This window comes from Hesperophylax consimilis, chromosome 1 (assembly GCF_061612785.1).
Source record: "Hesperophylax consimilis isolate HC1 chromosome 1, BYU_Hcon_1.0, whole genome shotgun sequence".
NCBI lineage: Eukaryota > Metazoa > Arthropoda > Insecta > Trichoptera > Limnephilidae > Hesperophylax > Hesperophylax consimilis.
The window spans coordinates 49,070,432-49,091,351 of NC_142836.1; the positions used below are offsets into that span (position 1 = coordinate 49,070,432).

Genomic DNA, 20,920 nt, shown 5'->3' on the forward strand with positions numbered 1-20,920 from the left:
GTGGAGCCTTTGCTAGGGGCCAGGACTTTATAAGAACTTATTATGATGAGTGTAAAGGCAACAAAAAAATAGTTCTTTACATATCTTTTTTTTGCATACTGAATGCGTAGAATAATGAAATAAGTATGGCATAATGGATAATATAGGAATAATAAAAACTATTACAGGTATAATTATATCGATATTTTGTTTTGAAATTGCTCTGAATTATTTTGCAATGTGAAGGGAGGAATTAACATTATTTAAATAGTTAAGATGATTTTTTCTTATAGCATAGCTACTTACAACTCTGTTGCATTAAAATTCAGTTTTTTAAATAGCAATACACAAACATATCACAGTCTTGATTCATGTATATATATTGCATATTAAAGATGCTTGACTTCAAAGTCCATTAATCCAGTTTGACATGGCTTGACTTACGGCGGTGTAGTAGTGAGTTATAGTAAGTTAGGCCGTTAGTAATATAAAGTGTGGCCTACAAGTACCTACTGCAATCAAATTAATGCGATGAATGGAGCTCAATGCAATGAAACTTGTTAAACATGATCACAAATAATCAAAAATACAAATAAAATAAAGTTTTCATTTGTTACATTTTAGAGCAAAGTGCTATAATTTTTTTTAACTTTTAGTATCAATTTATTTTAATATTTTGTTCTTTTTTATATTTTTAAAAAGTATCTTTAACATTTTTGTACAATCGTCAAAAGTTACGTTTTTTAGCAAAAGAAAGGGAAAGAAATGATTTTACAAGACACGTTTTTTATGCAAAGCACAAAGGATAAGTAATAATTATAAGCAATAATTATTATCCTGAAAGACACATTATTTTGAAAAAATCTTCCAGAAAAATAAATGCCGCCGACGGGGATTGAACCCCCAGCCTTCTTATTGCCGGCCAGGTGCACTAGCCACTTTGCTACGTGGGCTTATTAATCAAGTATTTATGTTGGTAAAATAGATATTCGTTAATTAGACACAGATATTCGAAGCAAGTGTGATATATGACTTTGTAAAACTTACATTTCGATCGTTGTAATCATCGACAGCATTGTGAAAGAATTGGCCCGCTATGAGCGCGGCGATGTTGGCAGTGTAACTGGCGACGAAGATGACAGAGAATCCGCCCCACACGTTAATGAGGAACTTATTTGGCCAGCTCTTCGGCGCCTTGAAGGCCACCAAGTGGCCGCACAACAGCCCCCACATCACCCAGAGGGCACTCGACATGCTGAAGTTCTTGGACCTTTGTCGGCCCCAAGGGTTCAATCCGAAAGGAGAGAGCCACTCATAGATGGCAACCGCTATTGCAGTTACGTTTAACGACGTAAATATTGCTATCCACAGTTCGGGAGAAAAAGGCAACAGGAATGCGAGCAGCGGTATTTCTGACTTTTCTAGGGGAGCCGCGAGAAACGAAACACCGCTGTAGAAATAAGGGGCACTATAATCTATGACTTCGGACCTGGCGCTCGATATGCTGAGGGAGGCGAACGACATGTGTGCCGCCCCGGAGACCAGGTCGCCCACTATCCCGTTCCACTTCAAGTCCTCTTCCGATGCCAGCTTCTGCTCCGAGGAGGCGGACAGTTCCTCGGCCGTGGCTTCTAAGTAGCCGTTCCGAAACTCTTTTCGAAAATCCGGCTTCCCGCCGTGAGCGGGCGGCTCCTTGAAATTAAACTTCACTTCTTTGTGTTTCACGTACTTTCTGGAAAACTTCCTAGTTCCAAATAAACCGTCACTCACTATGTACAAATGGAAATCGAATTCTAATTCTTGAGCAATGTTTTCCAACAGATCCATGGCGAGACCGTAGCAGCAGTTGGTTCGGTATCTATATTTATTTATAAAAGGCAGAAATTTGTCACTGAACGGACCGAATTGCGCTTGATATTTGAGATGAGGAAAGAAAGATCCCTGGATGCCATCCTCTTCCGCCTCTTCCAATCGTTCTTGGGTTTCCATTTCGTTGAAAACCAAGGTGAGATTATCTTTGTCCGAAGTGAGGACGCGGTGACACGGTAGTCCCCGGAGACATTGTCCGTCCTCGTCTAATTCACTCTCCATAACAAAAGGCGGAGCGAGTGCCGTGACCACTCTAAAGACACTTCTGGCTTGTGCTGATAGTCCCGAGACCACGATGTCCCCTCCAGGCCACACGATGGTGTCCAGCTGCACGCTCCTCCCGGAGACGCGGCCCACCGACCTCCACTTCAGCCTGTCCTGCTCGGGGGCTGGCCCCTCTTTAGTAGCTTCCTTCGATTTATCGGAATTAGGCACTAGGTTGAGTATCTCGAAGTTTGCCACTAAAGATTTGTCCAGTCTCTCGGTTCCATCTTGAGAATATTTCAAACCAGCGAGGGAATCTTCGATGATGTAATTTAGCTCTCTGAAACAAGGAAAAACATTCTAAGAATATAAATTGCACCAAAAATGTTGTTTAAAGTCAACAGGAGAGTATTACTTGGTTAAGAGTAAACAAACAGATACGTTGTAAATATATAATAATGAATTCATGCCTAAGTAAATAGCTCCAATCGACTTAAACTACCATTACCTAAACACATAACTCACAATCTTACAAGTAAACAGCAGGCATGTACTTAGTTAGTATTAGGTGGTCATAACTCCCTTGAATTTTTTTTTCGAAGTATGATAGGGAATATAAATTATTTTATTTTTTTTGGATTGCTGTTATTAATTTAATGGGAAGAAATTATCGTGGTTTCACAAAAAGTTTGTTCGAAGTACTTTTTTGACTACCATGTCATCAATAAAGGACCCCGTTTCCCTGCCCTACTAGGGAGATAACATGATCAAATAAGAATCAGAATTATAAAATGTATAAAATCTGGAAAACATTAATTGAAATTGCAAACGTAATTGGTATCAAATTTCTGCTTACTTGTCCTCATCACCATGGACGGTACTTCGATTAGTACCAACAGAGAAGGTTGACCTGTAATGGGTTGTCATTGTGGTTCCGGTTACCAGAGACCGGAGAATCAAAACATCAAATTGTTTTGTCGTGCTTTTACAATTTATCAAATATTTTCGGATCCAAAGATAACCGCTTCCAAAAATAACCGGTTCCCTGAAAAATAATATCGACATTTCCACTGACAGCTATGGAACCGGTTCCAAGCAACCGGGACAGGAATATCGAACATATCTAAGTACTAATAAGTAAAAGGAAGCTTGTTATAGTTGATGTGCAGCTATAAATCAGTCGAATGGAATAAATGTATCAGCATAACGCATTGTTCCCGGGGCGCCCGAACTAATTAATTGGGTTCCGTTCATTAGACTCTCCGTCGCCTGCGCCTTCCAGACGGTAAAGCACAGGGTGTTTGTGGCCACCGGGTATTGTAAGATATCGATTCACATTCGCGCTATTTGCGGGTTCACTAATAGTTTAATTATTAAATTACCGGACTTGTGTGAAGGAAACCCTCGCGCTGGCATTTTACTCGGCGATGAACTAATAAACACTTACGTATATAATAATAATCGTGTCAAAAAACGCTGTCGAAAAATAAAACAACACCAAACAATAATAGGTACCTATTTTTAAAATGTTTGAAAAACAATTTCAAACAACCTAATTTATTTTCCCCGTTCATTTTTAAATTCTTCTAAAAACAATGACGACTTTATACTAATATCTGAAACTATCTATGTCAAAAAAACAATTTCTATATCAATTTGTTGTTTTTCTTCTGAGTAATGGTACCATTTGAACTTTCCACGGGCAGCAACTAGATTGCTTTGACGGCTTCTGGGTGCGACTTTTTGTTAAAACTTGAAACGCAGCAATAACTCAGGTTCGCATCGAATATGTTATGTGTTTATTTATTGCATCTCACTATACATAAAAAAACATTTTTTCACATAAAAATCAACCTCACTAGGACTAAGCCTGTATCGAGGTTAACAATTTACATTTGAGTGAAGCAAACATAAGAGTAATCACAAACATAAAGTGATTCTACATACAAACACAAAACAAGTATTAGACGTGTTACCAGATGGGTAATTTGACAGTATATTGTAACAATATTTGAACTATAAATTATTCAAAAGAAGAAGCAAAGTAGATAATAAAGACAGATAGGGTGACATTCAGTTTTTAGCAAATGGGACTTATATAAAATCTTATTATTTAAGAAAGGACAAGGATGAACAAATATTAAGACAATAGTCTGTCAATACAAAAATCTTAATTAAATTTTTTTTAAATTAAAATTTAACTAAGGAATTGGTAGACTTAATATGATTTCGAAGAATATTAAAAATAAGTGGTGACTGATATAAATAATTTCTTTGACCAAAAGAAGTTTTATTATGTACCGCCACAAAGTTCAATGTAGAGCTAATTCTAGCTGTCCGCGTTTGTTGTGTTCTTTCAGCAAATGTAATATTCGACTAAGTATTTTAGTCATATATAGTTGTTTTATACTCATAAAATTACACTCCTTATAAAGAAGGTTGAATGGAAAACAGAAATTTTTTTTTTGTACATCACTTTAAGGATATATTTTTGAGTAATATTTAGTGGTTCAACATTGGACTTTAGACATGATCCCCAGCATACTATGTTATAAGAAAGTCGAGATTGGACTAAGGCAAAATAGACATTTTTTATTTCTCTTTGTCCAATAAGTGTCGAAGTTCTTTAAAAATAAATGTAAGTCTCCTGATATTCTTTGTTAATATATCGTTATGGTCATTCCATCTTAAAAAATTATCAATCTTTACAACATGATACAATCTACACTTTCCAAGGGGTGGCAGTTACAATTTAGCAGACAATTACGTATAATTAGATTATGAGTGTCAGAAGGCTGACTTTTTGTAGTTCATACGTAATTAGATGTACGATTATACATCTATTGTCATCTTGACCATAGCTGGCGCTCACCGAAATACACTTTTCATACGAAAGGATTCACTTAGGTATTAGGTAATGCACTTCTGAAACGACGGTAAGGCTGTTTGTTCAGATGACAAACAAATAAAACCTTTGAAAATAACTAACTTGTTCATAGTGTACCTATTGTGCAATTAAAATAGGCCTGCAAAATCACCCAAGTTAAGGTAGAAACCCTTTGTTTCCTTAATTTTATGTGAACTTTATAGGGCGGTACCCAAAATGTAGAAGCGGCTTTTTTGATTTATGAAAAACAAAAACATCGCCAAAATGCATGTTTTTAATAATTATCTAAATAATTTAAATTGCCACTTTATAGGAAAAAATCATACCCGAAAAGAGGTTCGCAAGTAGAAGATTTTACAGATAAAAGCATTTTTTTATAGGCCTGGTACTTGTTTTTCGATGTGCTCGATCTTGGCGAAGGGAAACATGTGTTCTACTCGCTGTATTTAATTAGCATTTGTTCTTGTTTACAGTAAACCGTAGTAAACAATAGGTGTGTATTCATAAACAAGTAGTATGGGTTAACTTGAGGCAATAAAAAAAGAATTTGAGTGTCTGGCAGCCATTTCCATAATAAAAAGCTACAACGATACGAGCAGCGCCCTGGATATGAGTTCCATAAATCGCTCCGTTAAAATTAATGGGCAACGATAAATTTCTAAAAGAATGCCGCGTATTTTGCTTCTCTTAACATAACACATAAACGTTCCCTACTCTTCCTACTCTAAGCACCTTCGGCAGTTCTGATTTTCATGTTCGTATGGATTTTTTGTGAATTTATTCCTTTGCCATTGGTTCAAGAGAAAATTATTTGGTAGATTATAAAAGTAACACTTCGCTTCAAGCAACTATTAACATCTGGGAGATGGAAAAAAAATCATGAAATAGGTTATTAGATTCTTAGTTTGGGTCATAAAAATAATTTTTACATATTAAGGGCGAATCACTACAGAGTAGGTGGCACTTTGATACACAAAAATTCAATCTCTTTTCTGAGGACCATAAAGCATTATACTTAAATATTTGTTTTGATGTGTGCATTGGCTGATATGTCAGCTTATATTTTGGCTACGCAAAAACCGCAAAAACTGGCGACGTATAGAGATAAACTGATTTTAAGAAAAAATCATATTTGTATTATTCTGCCCCACCAGTGGGGCACTTTGATACATGCATGCAAAATCGTCTGTTTTTGTTTGAACATTTGAACACTTTAGAAATAATAGAAATATTTTAGATACTGCGTGTAGAACACATCCTATACCTATCAGGCCTATAATAACTGCATTAAAGTTCAAAATCTCCTACTTATGAACCCCTTTTCGGTGGTGGTTTTATTGTATAATGTGACAAATTAAGTTCCTTAGAAAATGATCCTAAGAAAATTAAGCGACTGTTGTTAAGCTGAAATTTATTTATTCGCCATCTGCAAATATTATATTAATAACTGCCCGATTCCAAATGTTACACGACGTGGTGCATCGCTTTAAGATTGAAGCTGAACCTTTTAGCAAACGTCACTTCTTACTAACAAAATCTAACATGGCAGCAAAAGATATTTTGAACATTGATTAAAAAAAGGAAATTTATTGCATATTTTTTACCATCTCCTCCGACGTAAATAATTCAAGTAGTAATTTACACCGTATTACATCGTTAATGTGTTGCTACTTTTTAAGTTTCATGGTTTTTACTGTATAATAATATAAATAAGTACAAATAGAATTTTATTTTTTTCATTGATTTATGCCAAAGGGTATATAGAATACAAGTACAATAACAAGGAAGTTTACAAACTATTTTCACTGTAAAATAAAACTGTGTGGCTTTTATTTCTGTAAGTTTAGTTGGCTTTTAAGTTTACTCACAGGAGGGCTGCCAACAACTGAATAAAAGTTTTTTGCAAATGAATGGATGCTTACGTAAATTTTGGAAGAAACATATTAAATTGCCTTGATAAAATAATTGCTTAATATTAATTAATTTTAATATAACAATATTACGGAGTGGAATATTAATATCAACGAATTTGATGCATTATGTTAAGGTTATGACTAGATACTAGTGAAGGATATGTAGTTAATTACTTTTTAACCAAACAATTAGCGGATGTAATCACCTCCTTTAATAGATAACAGAACTATTGACTACTACCTGTGCCTACATCACACTCCGTAAGCATTTTAGCTCACGTTCCTCCGCCCTTGGAAATAATTTGTCGCAACGGTCTCTGAACACGACTCCGCTAGCGAAAACTTTAATAATTTGCTTGATATGGTTCCTTATCCATAGCTCTTGGCTATATTTGTAAGATTAGTGCAGTTCAAACAATCAGCTGTAACCTTGTAGCGTACAAAGTGAACAACATGTTTGTTCTGCATAAATGTAATCGAGCGAGGTAGCACGTGCTGTTTTACGGATCCTAAAGCGGAACACCATACACAAAGCGATGCAACTATTCAATGAAGCTGTCCGCATCGACTGCAGATGTCTATTCTGTAAGTGCACATTTGAACAGTTAAGACTATCGCTTTACGAAAATTCTGGAGTAAGCGTAACATAAATATCAGAAACTCTTTTGTATGTACATGTACAATGTACATTATACACAAACAAATATTTGTTTTAGTTCCAGTTAAAAGTATGAGTAACCTATAGTGCGCCCTTGAGGTGATTTTGGACGAAAACGCCGCTATACAGATCATACAGAGACGGGTGTGGGTACCGCCGTTTATTGGATAACCAAAACCTCTCCCAAAGGTCGCCCCAAGTGGTAGTAGCACGGACCGCGTTTGGTAACTTAGCAGGGGTGCCCGAGATCACAGGGTGCGGTTTGTCCGGGTGTTCACGGCGGATGCATCTGCCCACCAAATGCGTGAGGACAGTTGAGAGAGACACTTTTTGTCGTCTTCAGTCGGACTCTCTCGACCCATCGCCTTGCATCGCAGTGGGAGGGATGGATTCGTACGTCACTCCTGGACATACTGCCCCCCGATTCCTATCCACCTCTTATACCCTTTTTCTTCCCTGAACTTCCTATCCTTACTTTCCTTTAAATGAATCTCCATATATCACCCACATAGATACTACGAGGGGTTAATGTTAAAAAATCCAAACATAATAATTGTAATTAGTGTAGATAAAGTGGTTTAGTTTTCTATTATTTTATTAAATGTTAGTTTTGCCCTTTTCTCTAACTCTTAGGGTCCAGTGTCAACTAACTTACTAACCATTACGCCGCTTCTCCGCAGGGGTAGGCAGAGAGGACAGACCACTACACAATTCGGTATTGATACACAATCCATTCATACATGTTCTCTAAAACACTCTTTTTTTATTTTTACGGAAGAATTAGGTTCACTGGATCGTACCATGTCTTCTTCAGGCATCCCCGACTTCTTTAACCATTGAAATTTGCTCCATATTTTCTCATTTCACTCTAATCGTTCATTCGCTCTACATGCCCAAACCGTCTAAACGTCCCTTCCTTAATCTTTCTCATTAGTTTCATTACGCTTAGATCAGCTTTATAGGGTCCGTGTACCACAATATAGTTTATACACATTTTTAACGCATTCCGTTACTGTCCATGAAAATTCCAAAGCAAAAAATTGATATTGTAGAAGCCTATCAATTATTTATATAACTATCATTTTTTTTGAGATAATTACAAATATTAACCGTCTTCTGGGGGCTGACATTACCATGCGTGTTATTTAGAAGCTGTGAATATTATCAATTTCATAAAAACATTTGCGATTTATTATGTAAATCTTATACAAATGTAGTTTATTTCTAAACAAGAACGAACAAGATGTTCTTGCACTGAGCATGAATTTAATTCGCCATCACAAAAGCGAATGCGAGAACTACTGAGGTAGCGAAAGCGTGACAATTCAGGTAAATCAATAATAGTGTGTGAAATGTGTAGTGTTTGTTGTGTTTGGCGTGGGGTACGACAACCGCGTGAGGGGAGCGCTTCATCCACATAGCCTACAGCCCACAGCCTCATAGCCTCAAGTCAGGGTGTTGGGTGTGCTCCTTACTGGGTAAGTGGCCCAGTTCATATTTGTTGCCTCCTTTGTTCTATCCTCACTCCATTCTCACAGTCCATTCTCCCCGAGCCACGTCTGTTCACTTAGTCTATCCACTATGGACGAGTATATATCGTTAAATGAATAAGATAATTTACCAGACGAGATTTGCACTAATACGTATAAATACGCTTACACCAAGATTCTACTAACAAACTAGTATCACACAAATCTAACACTTTATTACATATAACAACCAAGTAAATTTAATCTCACATCTGTATCTGGAAATTCTGGAGCGGAATTGTCGGAGCGCGCGCCAACGACAAAGTTTCCCATTCCTTTACGTCCTTAATCATGTTTAGCTGGGGGATTTACACGCCTTTTCCTGCCGGATAGTTTGCCAGACTAAAATACCAAGAAAACGTATCGTTATTATTAATAATCTATTTTTTCGATGGAAAAACAATTTTATTCGGTTTCTTCCAAACAAATAAATGTGGATCTCGGTATCGCCCTGGTGTAAAACTACAATTCTGAATTGAAACGTTGCTTGGAAAGGCTTTATTCGAATTTGATGTTTTTCCCCACCTTCAACTTCCTCATCTGCTTCCCCTTCCCGCTGCATTCAGCCTCTCAACATATTAAGATTAATATCGAAAATCAATCAATACATATAGATTCTGACCCAGATAGAATATTCGATCATTTCAATCAATTTTTGTCCAATATCGGGCTCAAATTACCAAAAAATATTTTAGACAGAAACAGAGTCTCAGCCCGTTTCACTTCACTCCCACCAATGAACCAGAAATTATAGAACTGATGCATCTCTCAAAAATAGAAACTCCACCGGAATAGATCAAATCTCGACAAAAATTATTAAACACACCCAAAAATATATCGCCTCCCCTCTTAAACACATAACTTAAGCTTTAAAACTGGTATTTTTCCTAACTCCCTAAAACAGGTCACAATAATCCCAATCTTCAAAGCAGGTGACAAATTATCTGTAAATAACTACCGTCCGATATCTTTACCAAGCACAATATCTAAAATTGTAGAAAAAGCTGTGAAAAATAGACTCTGTAAGTTCCTCGAAGATAACAAAATATTATCGGACAATCAATATGGCTTTCGCAAAGAGAGGAGCACCTCAGATGCAATTGCCGACCTCACAAAGATCGTTTCTTATAATCTTGACATTGATCGTAAACCACCTACTGTTTTTCATCCACTCTGATAAAATACATTAAAACCAAAAATTATTTGTGTCCTATGGTGTTCCTCAAGGTAGTATATATACTAGGACTAATTTTATTTCTTGTATACATTAACTCACTATGTACCAAGAATATTGGAGGACAGTTATTATTATTTGCCGACGACACTGTCTTAATATTCGAAGATGAAACATGGCAATAAGTTATTAACAAAACTAATAATGGCCTAATAAAAGTAAAGCATTGGCTAGATACTAACCTTCTCACACTTAACATCGACAAAACACAATATATGACATTTTCCATACGCGAACATATTATACCTAATAACTGCCCTAAACCAATCATTCACTCCTGTTCCCTCAACTTACACACTTCAGAAACCCAATATTCATTGCACGTGCTGTACCCTTAATACACAAAGGTGGTTTAATATTTGGGAATAATCATAGATAACCAGCTACGTTGGGAAGCCCATATCAGTGACACTGTAAAAAAACTTAGTAAACTCGGCCATATATTCTACTCCCTTAGGTCCATCTTAGATTTACAGACTATAATAAGCGTATATTTCGCCCTTTTCCAATCCATAGCACCATATGTTGCTATGGATTGGAAAAGGGCGTTGTGGTGGTTGTGCTGAATCCATTATCAATCCAATTTTTAAAGTTCAAAAACTTATCTTGAGAATTATATTTAAATGCCAACCTACCAATCCCTTGGATGAACTCTTTGCTAAAATCAGGGTCTTAGATATTTGTCAGTTATTTACTAAGATAAGCTTATGTTATACACGGAAAAAATAACCTACTAGTGGCTCCACAACATCAAGTATACATCCGTTTTTCATCAAACCTGGGTTGCTTGGTTCCTAAAACAAATACCTCATTCGCTCAACGTCAATTCTGGGTCATCGCTCCGAAAATATATAATGCATTGAGTACCGAAATAAAGTCGTATATATTCTAACTCCCTTTTTACTGCCCGAGTAAAACATTGGTTATTTGAAAGGGGACGAGCTTTCTACAAAGACTCCTTAAACTCATAAAACTATTAAAAAAAAATTACTCTATCACACCTTCTTTCCAATTTATTACATGGCACGAATTTTAAAAATGTACTCTTGTAGTAGAATACCTACAATTTTTATTTCAACTTTCAGTTCTATCTCCATTCAAATATTATTTTTTCTTTATTTCTCACCTTACTTTTAATTTCTAAATTTGCATTTAGTTTTATTTATTCTTATATGTTTTTATCTTAGATTTTCTTATTATTAATTTTTATTATTATTATTATATTTTATGAATGAAGTATTTTATGTATGACTACCACAACACGGGCATTAGCCAGGTATGATATTCAAAAGAAAATGTACTGCGCATCATCGTGTAAATAATATTGGGAATGCCGTAGTCTCACTGACTCCAGATGATCGGGAGCAGTATTACTATTGACTAATGCGCACCGACGACTGTAAGAAAATCAGAAATGAAGTAAAAAAGCGACGCCTTAAAGACTTCCAGAAATAAGCTAGCATGCATACGTAGTCACTGGTTTAGTGAAGGGAAATTGGCAGCGTGGACCATCATTATCTATTTGATGAACCAACAAAAGTGTCACCATAACGGAGGTTCCGGAAACAGCACCGATTACAATAGATATAATATCCTAAGTAAATTATCGTAACCAACAAAATGGTAATGTTGAGTTTTTCCTGTATTTAGTTTGGATATAATACAAACTTCATGCGGGAGTGAAAAAAGAAAAATAAAATAATATCTATATAGGTATATAACAGTTGTTTTGACTAAGTCATTTATCGTGATTCAATAATCCAATATTATTTTGCAGCTAAAGATACAGCGCATGTGTAACATTCGACCATCTATGAGGGGCAAGCGAAGGTGTATCGTGGGTGTCACTTTACGTTTTACAAAAATTTCGACTTGATTTTTTTTTTTCGATAACAGAGAGAAGTTCTGTATAAAAGAAAGGAATAAAGCTATATAGAGTGCAAAACATTTCCGATTTAGTTCACAAAATTGAATCAGTTAATGTAGTATAGTTAACCAGCAGGGCTTTTGCGAATAATAACGGATAATTGAATTTGCAAGATTAGGCGAGTGACATTCGTGCAAAATGAGAGTAAGAATATGTTTTTGTTGTTTTATTTTCTGAATTATTATTATATTTTTGCATTGTATGAACGAGATTAAAAGTGAGGTGACAATTTTCTTACAAATTTGCTATATAAAAGGAATATGTTTTCTTAATTTTGCATTCGCTCAATTTTTCGAAATTCGGAGTAAAAATGTGTTTTTTTTTGTTTTCTAATTTTTTCGTCTACGAAATTTAAATATTCCAATTTATAAATATCAAAGTCTATTCCCAATTAAAAAATTTAAAAGAATTTTTTATCTAATTTCTTAAAATGATATTTGTTTTTACGACATTTTCAAAAAGAAGAAATATATAAAACATTAAAATACTTTCAAAATATTCAGAAATTCTATGAGAAATTTCAAGTTTACACAACCCCCTTTGGCTTTGTAAACAATATATATATGTGTGTAAACTTGAAATTTCTCATAGAATTTCTGAATATTTTGAAAGTATTTTAATGTTTTACATATTTCTTCTTCTTCTATATATATATATATATTGCTATATAACTATTTTATGTTAGTTTCTACATTGGTAATTTTTCACATACACGGTCGATTATCAATTGAATAAAATTTTCACCATGTTTTTTAGTAAACGCGTGTGTCTTTTATTTAGACTAAAAACTCTTACAATCAGGAACTCTCAGGCTCTCAAAATTTCTCCGATTCTCGAGGCCTCACGGCTCCCCCCCTACCATGGTACCCACCATGAATTTACCATCTATATATCTGTCGAATAACTCTATAATACTTATGATATATCTACACAAGAGTCATCTTTTCATTTATTATTAGCCCAAACTATCAGACATATCGATATCGAAAAGTTACATTTTGTGCAAACTATAAAACGACCTTGCTTAAATTCAACATTTGATCCCGTGACATCAGAAGATAGTTTAGTGTTATCAGATAATAATGTTTTGTACATGCCGATTGTACACGTGTTAAGTATATGTGGGGTCGTTAAAAGTGATAATGTTACAGTATTACTCTGATAGAATTAGCTGGAAATGTATCGAGCAGCTTTATAGTCTCAATAAACTGAATTATTTATGGCGTATTTATTAACGAGGCAAACATATAAAATTATTGGACGTCAGCTTTGAGGTTAATGTTGACATTCTTTGGTACTAATAATAACAGAACAATATTTCATGTTTCTCATAATATTTAATACTAAACACGAAATGTATTAAAAGCATTTCCGTAAGAATTGATTTCCTGTTATCGTAACTTCACAACTAACAGAAAGAAACATTGAAATTTATTTAATCGAAACCTTCATTGTTTATCAACCAATCCAAATTATCAAAACTTTCTTTCCTTGAGCAAATGGTGCATGAGGAATACACACGTATCTGAGTGGAATCTTAAAATTTCCCTACAACTTGCTCCACAGCACTCTAAACGGTCTTGTATCCACACCCACAGTAGTTCAACGTGCCACCAATTCTACGTAAAATTCACCAAAAAAGAAAAGTTCAATTTGGGTAGCGGATATGGGTACCGCCACCGATAACCAACACTCCTGCCGTGGGTCATCCCAAGTGGTTCTTTGCGTTTGGTGACTTAGCAGGGATGCCCACAATCATGGGGTAAGGTTTGTTGAGTTCTTCGCGAGGGATGCGTCTGCCTGCCAACTGCCTCGCGGGCCGGATCAAGAGACACTTATTTTTACATTAACACTAGGGGGCCATGAGGAAAATAATTTCCCTCATAGTCTATGTCATCTGTAGGGATGCTGTATGGAGAATATTTTTTAAAGAGAGGAAGTTCAGGGAATGAGAATTTTTAAGGGATAGGTAGGAATATAGGGATAAGTGTGTAGAGATGAGTGAGGTGTAAATATATCCCTCCGGCTGCGAAGCAAGGCGATGGGTCGAGAGACCAGTCGGAGAGGTCAAAGGTTCTATCCAAACCACCCTCTCCCAGACCACACCCGATTAACCCGGGCACCCCTGCTAAATCACCAAACGTAGCGAACCACTCGGGGTGACCCATAGCAGAGGTGTTGGTTATACAATAAATGGTTCTCGGGGCGGTGGTACCTAAGCCCGCCTCCCAAATTGAATGGTGGAGGGAGACTCTTTGACCTCTCTATCCGGACTTTCTCCACCCATCGCTTTTGACCGCCGCGCCGTGGGAGAAGGGATCGATTCACACGTCCGTCACTCTGACCCCAGATTCGAACTCACCTATTTTCTACTAAGAAACTCCTCTCTTTCCTTTACTTAAAAGTACTGTTAATAAAGCATCCCCAAAGACGACATACGTCCTGATGGAAATAATTTTCCTCGAGACCCCCTGTGTGGAAGCTAATGTTAAAAAAGGTTGATCGAATCGACCAGATATATCAAAGGTTGATCCCGAAGAAGTAACCATTGTTTGTGTTGCTGACTGGACCTCCTGTACCAAATATACATATTAAATATTATGTTTTCCTTCCAACTACTTGAATATAATATCTACATGCTGTAATACTTCATAGCGATTTCCTCAATTAACCTTCTACAAACCATTATCCTATAAAAGCCGTGTATTGAAGTACCATTGACAGTTTTTGATATTGATATCTTCTGGAAAGTAGAATATAATAAATGCGATTTGTTTGGTTTATGTATTATGGTTAATGTAGTTAACGCATTTTGTACCCCCGAAAATAATAATATTGTTCACAAAATAACGTGTCCAGGATCTACATTCTGGAAAGTTTTCCACGTTTTACCCCAGGATTAGATTAGAGGGTTTTTTATGTAAGTTGGCAAAATTGGAAGCAGTAAAAATCAAGAAATGAATGGCGAGTTCCGAACTTTTGCATATAAATGATACTGAATTTATGCAAAATGTGATACAAGCACCAACGCTTTTTGCAATCAACGGGCGAAGCAAAACTGTGTGGTTTATACTGGGGTTGGTGTTACTTTTGATTCGCCACTCGTTCATTATATGACTTTATTCTTCATTTAGATTAATGTTGATTTACCAGTTTTTATTTTAAAAGAGAATTAGTATTTGAATTCTATCTCCGGCCTCTTTCACCAACTGAAGCTGAGTAGGTAATAAATTTTGTTTATCAAAATATTAAATTTCAGTTGCTTACTCTGGTTTAATGGACTCAAATCTGCTTTGAATTTAAGTGACATACTAAAATATTGGAACTGACAGTGTGAAGAATTCAGACAAGCAATAAACAACTATAATACACTAATAATAATTATAAAAATATATTTAATTTTAAGATCAAAATACTTATAGGTGTAAAGAACAAAACAATTCAAAATACAAATAGACTCCTAATATTAAGTTTTTCACTTTTCAGACCTTACGCACAGCGTAATATTTACACCACGTTTTTAGTAAGGCTGTAAGTTTTTTTATGTTCGATTAATTTGGAACCTAATTATCCCTCTAGAATATATGAACGGAAGAAATTTTTTTACGTGAGTTTAGTTTTATAATGTAATAATAATCATTGAATTTTCTTCTTCTTACCAGCTGCTGCTGCAAACATTCAAACATTCAAACCCTCAAACTTTTTTATTATTGTGTACGAAATTGTATTAATAATTCTGAAATTAATGCAAAAACCCTTGCTAATACAGATACCGCCACAATATAAAAAAATTTAATCTAAAAAATATTCGGTGATTAAGACAAAATTACAAATTCATGTAACTTTTTGTTACAATGCTTCTGAATAGTAATTTTGTTATATAATTAGTTTGAAGCCTTTCCTGCAGTAATAGCGCCCATCCAGTTCACTTGCATGCAAAGTACTAGAGTCGGTATAAATGCCTATTACATGCACAGCAAACACGAGCTAATTGGCCCGTAAATTTGCATTTTCGGCAGTCAGCCAACAACTACCAGACAGGAAGGTCCTGAGCAAACTCTTTACGTCACCGCTGCTATGCTTTACTCCTCCTGGCATAACAACACCAGCGGGAGTTTTATGTTCCCATGGACGAATCCTCATTTCATTTCAGCGAGGATGAATAATGGTGGTTTCACGATTTCAGCGAAATTTAAGTTTTTATATTTGATGTGGAAGGTTCACTATTTTTAAAAGCTTTCATAATATTTTTCTGGTACTTCATTTGAAATGTTTCAAGTTTATCAGAAAAACCCATTCTGTTAAATACAATATCCCGAAAGTATTCGAATACTTGCTATTATAATGTTATATCTTCAATTGGTTGTGGTGTTTTGTTTTAAAAAAAGGTTCACTTCCAGGTATGTTTTTAATAAATAAATATATATATATACATTGTGCCTTACCCAATACAGATCTAATATTATAACACTAAATACACTGTTTATACAAAGTGATGACAAAACTTAGAATAACAATAACAGCAGGACAGGACAAAACAAGAATATTAAAACTAAAACATAATATAAAACAGTGTTTCAGAGACAATTGTGTCTTCACCAAAAGTTGGGAATTCAAAAAACGTTCTGTTTTCGTTTTAATAAAACCTCATACAGTTGTGCAATTTATTATGTTATAAAATATTTCTTTGGCTGTCAATACTCTGTCAATCTATACAACATACAAATGTATGCAAAGTCAATTTAACACTATGGGAAGGGTATCTTCTATATTTTATGTAGGTCTATCTTTTACTCCTATCCTACTTGAATGGCGGAAAAGGTATTGCTCTCTGATAACTTTTCACAAATATTTTATATTAATCTCTTTGTAGGGGTCCCAACTACATGTACATTTATCTAAAAATGTGAACCAAGTATATTTGATCCAAATGCAACTATATTTAACATCCTTACACTCGCATCGAAGACGTAGAAGTATTGTTGTTTACTGTAATGATTTGTGTGAACACGAAAAAAATATTTTATTGTTAAAAAATACGTATATTTTCATAAATAAAACATCACTAAATGACCCAACACTAACTTTAACTTATGGTACTAGTTTATGGAGTTGTATTACACAAGTAGGCTTACATTGCGGGCATTCATTTTATAGTTGGGGTGTGATAAGATTTTTAAAAAATTAATAAAATATTTGTATTATTTTCAAAGATGTTGAAAATAAAATCCTTTTTTCGAATGGGACCCTTGTTGTCACCCACATTGAGTGTGTTAATAATGTTCGTCTTCATGTGTGTACACATAAAATAAGATTTGAAACAATGAAAAAACAAATGAAAAATTTGAAACAGAAAAAGATTCTGTCGTATCTGGGAATTGAACCCAGGACCTCCACCTTGCCGGGACATTGCTCTGACCAAATAATCTATTCGACCAATCCAACTTTCTCCATTTTTGTATCATACTTAATCATTACTGTATCATACTTTCGACTGAGAACTACCAACGTTGTCTTAATTTTATTCGCGCATATTTTTCTGTTTTTTGAAAAAAATTATTTTAGTTTCCATATGGGATCCTAAGACAAACTGCACCTTAGTAGTTTTAAGTAATCAATGTACAGGTATTTAAAACAAATGTTGAATCAGTGAAGTCGCGCGAACTACCTTGTTACCTGCGTTGTTCGGAAAATACTTTTCTTTGTTATGAAGTTTACTCAAACCAAGTCATTTTGGCATTCTTCGCTGATACAACGAACCAAGATTATTTGTTATTCTATGGATTAAGAAATATACCACACTTCTTATGGAATGTGCCTCATTTCATTTTCTCACTATAGCGAGAATTTCAAAGATTTAACTGTTCTCTTTCATTAGTAGATTTCAAAGTTGTCCTTTTGAACCACAGATATGAAAGTTTTGAATGTTTCATTCGAGAACAGAGTAATTGTTTCTTTGGGTGATCTTATTTCGCTTAGTTTTAATCGAAACTTTATCTCAGTGAGGATGATGTACTATAACATCATCGGGTCATGTAAATCAGTCTATCTTTGAAGATTAAATTTAAAAATTATTAGAAAACTATTTTTACACATACAGAAAATTTCACCTACGAATAGTAATTTAAATTAAACCGATTGGAATTACTCACATCAAAATATCTAACCTAACTTATTTTTTTAAAGTTAAACCTTAGTTAGGTATTTATATATATATATATATATATATATATATATATTATGTTCAATATTATTATGTGGTTAATATAGTTACGTTTTAAACTGCACCCTGTACAAAATTGATAAAACGGACGGGGTGCTGTTTAATAGGTAACTATATTAATTAAAAAAATATTTCTCCCCATTATTATGAGGCCACATCAAGAAGAGAAAACCATCAGGGAAATAGCAAGTGTAAAATAAAGTACCTGCAGGTTAAAGTTAAGAGGAATGTTGTAAATTAATGTAAATTCGAGAATGATAAATGGACGCGGAAAAGAAGGAGGAATTAACACTTTAATCAAATTAACCATGTGTTCTCAAAGAGTAACAGTAGTATTACAACTTCAAATTATGGCGGAACAAAAGGACATTAGTTAAATTGTTATTGAATTTCATCGTGCTATGTAATTTGTTGTAAACGTAGTTCAAATATGAATGTTAAAATCTTTCACAAAAAATAAGTTACCCTTTACATCATTTTCCGTTACTAGACTATCTGGGACCAATGAAAAGAGACAATTTAATGAATAATAATTTTGATAAAAAATATTAAAAAGCTTAAATTTTTTATTGTGTTGGATATACTGTTTCGACAACCCCATTAATATTACCCAGCTGGGGTTGGTGCGTGATATCATTTATCTCTGAAAAAATATTTTTATAAAAGCTATATATTTCATAACCTTAAAAAGTTACATCCGGTAACTAATAAACATATTTCAAATTTCCAGGAGAGAGTTGCTAAAGTTCTGTATGTAGTATCTGATCAGCAACCATTTCCTAGCAGCTGTTAGCTGTTTCGGTAGTAAATATTAATTTATTGCTTGCCACCATAAATAAGTTTTCAGGCAGACGTGAAATATGATGTTTTAGTTAATATTATTGCTAACAGAGACATAATGTGTCTGGTGAATCGCAGTTTTACTGAAACCCTTGCCATAAAGTAGTCGGATTAATGTTTTATTATATATTTGCTGCAGGAATAGAAATAATCTTAGTAAGTGGTATATTAGCTGCTGATTTTAACAAAGAAAAATATTAGCCTTACCTTAGTGAAAGAACAATGTGTAAATAAATCTTCTTTGGAGTCCCACTACCTTGTGGCTTGGGCCAATATTATTTCTTATTTATAAAAACAATGTATGCAGTCTAAAAATTCCAGGTAACATTGTTAGTTTTGCAGATGACACTACCTTAATATATAAGGGTAAAATTTGGAGTGAAACTATTGAAAAATATAATACAGGTTTAAGAGTAGTTAATACATAGTTATCTGAATAATAGTATTCTAACTTTAAACACACAAAAAACCAAAGACATTTCTTGTAAAAGTCAGCCATCTACCTCTCATTACTCAATTATTCACAATTGTGTTTAAAAGTGTAACTGCAACTGCTTAGAAAATGTAGACAACATCAAATATCTAGGCGTAAAAATATAAACATTTTTGAGATGGAATAATTATGTCGAAATGTTGGTAAATAATATCAGGAGACTTATCTATATTTTTTAAAGAATTTTACCATACAAGGAAAAATTAAAAACGGTTTATTTTGCTGTAATTCAGCCTCTACTTTAGTACAAATATAGTGTGCTGGGGTTCCTGCCTGAATACTAATAGAACGCGGTACAATTATAGAACCACTTAATATTGCCCAAAACTGATAGGTACTCAAAGTTATGTACAAGAAAAAATTCAGATATCCAACACAGTTACAGTTACATTAAAAGGAATGTTATGTCATGAATTTAAAACAGCTTTGTGTTCAAAACAATACACACACGCTTTGCAGATTTTTTAAATAATATTAGTATTGAAAAAAGAACGCAGCAAATTAGTACTACGAAAATTGGCTTTGGTCCGAATTTTGTGGAAATTCCCATTAAATCTTTTTTTGGTCAAAGAAATTATTTGTATTAGGCTCCACTTCTATTTAATAGCATTCCAGAACAGATTTAGTCGTCAAATTCCTAGTGTAGGTACAATTAAAAAAAAAGTTAAATTATTTATGATAGCCGAAGATCGTCAACATTTTTTTCATCTTTGTCATTTTTAAATTAATGTCATAATATGTTGAATATTTATATTTTTCATCGTTGTCCTTTTACAGTGAAATTATTTTCACCTTGGTCCTTTTAAATTGACAGTTTATTATATATTTATACAATCGGATATCAACACAAGGTCACCCTACATGTTAACTACATTATGTTATAATGAATTGGTTGGAATTAGCTTAGTAGGTACCATGTAGGTACCTAATCTGTAGAAACATTAATGTTACAATATTTTTCTAAAATATTTAATATATGTGTTACGGTTATTATTTTGTAAAATTATTAACCTCAACACCGACTTGTTCTAATGAGGTTAAAGGTTCTAACGTAAACAATGTTAAGAAACAATAAACCTAATTCCTCGTCGTCTTTCTAAAGTGTTAAATACCCTAAGGATGAATTACTCTCGGGGTTGTGAATGGTTTGGAGTAAAGTTTTGA

The 20,920-nt window shown here is 34.3% G+C and overlaps 1 protein-coding gene across 1 annotated transcript in view; it reads right to left on the reverse strand.

Moving 5' to 3' along the window:
• Positions 1-20,920, reverse strand: part of LOC149427052 (uncharacterized) — a 421,382-nt gene that overhangs the window by 30,915 nt on the left and 369,547 nt on the right. Inside the window, exon 8 of the mRNA XM_089634915.1 lies at positions 1,027-2,392. Within this exon, the coding sequence (XP_089491041.1) occupies positions 1,027-2,392 (1,366 nt within the window). The remainder of the gene's footprint in view (positions 1-1,026; positions 2,393-20,920) is intronic.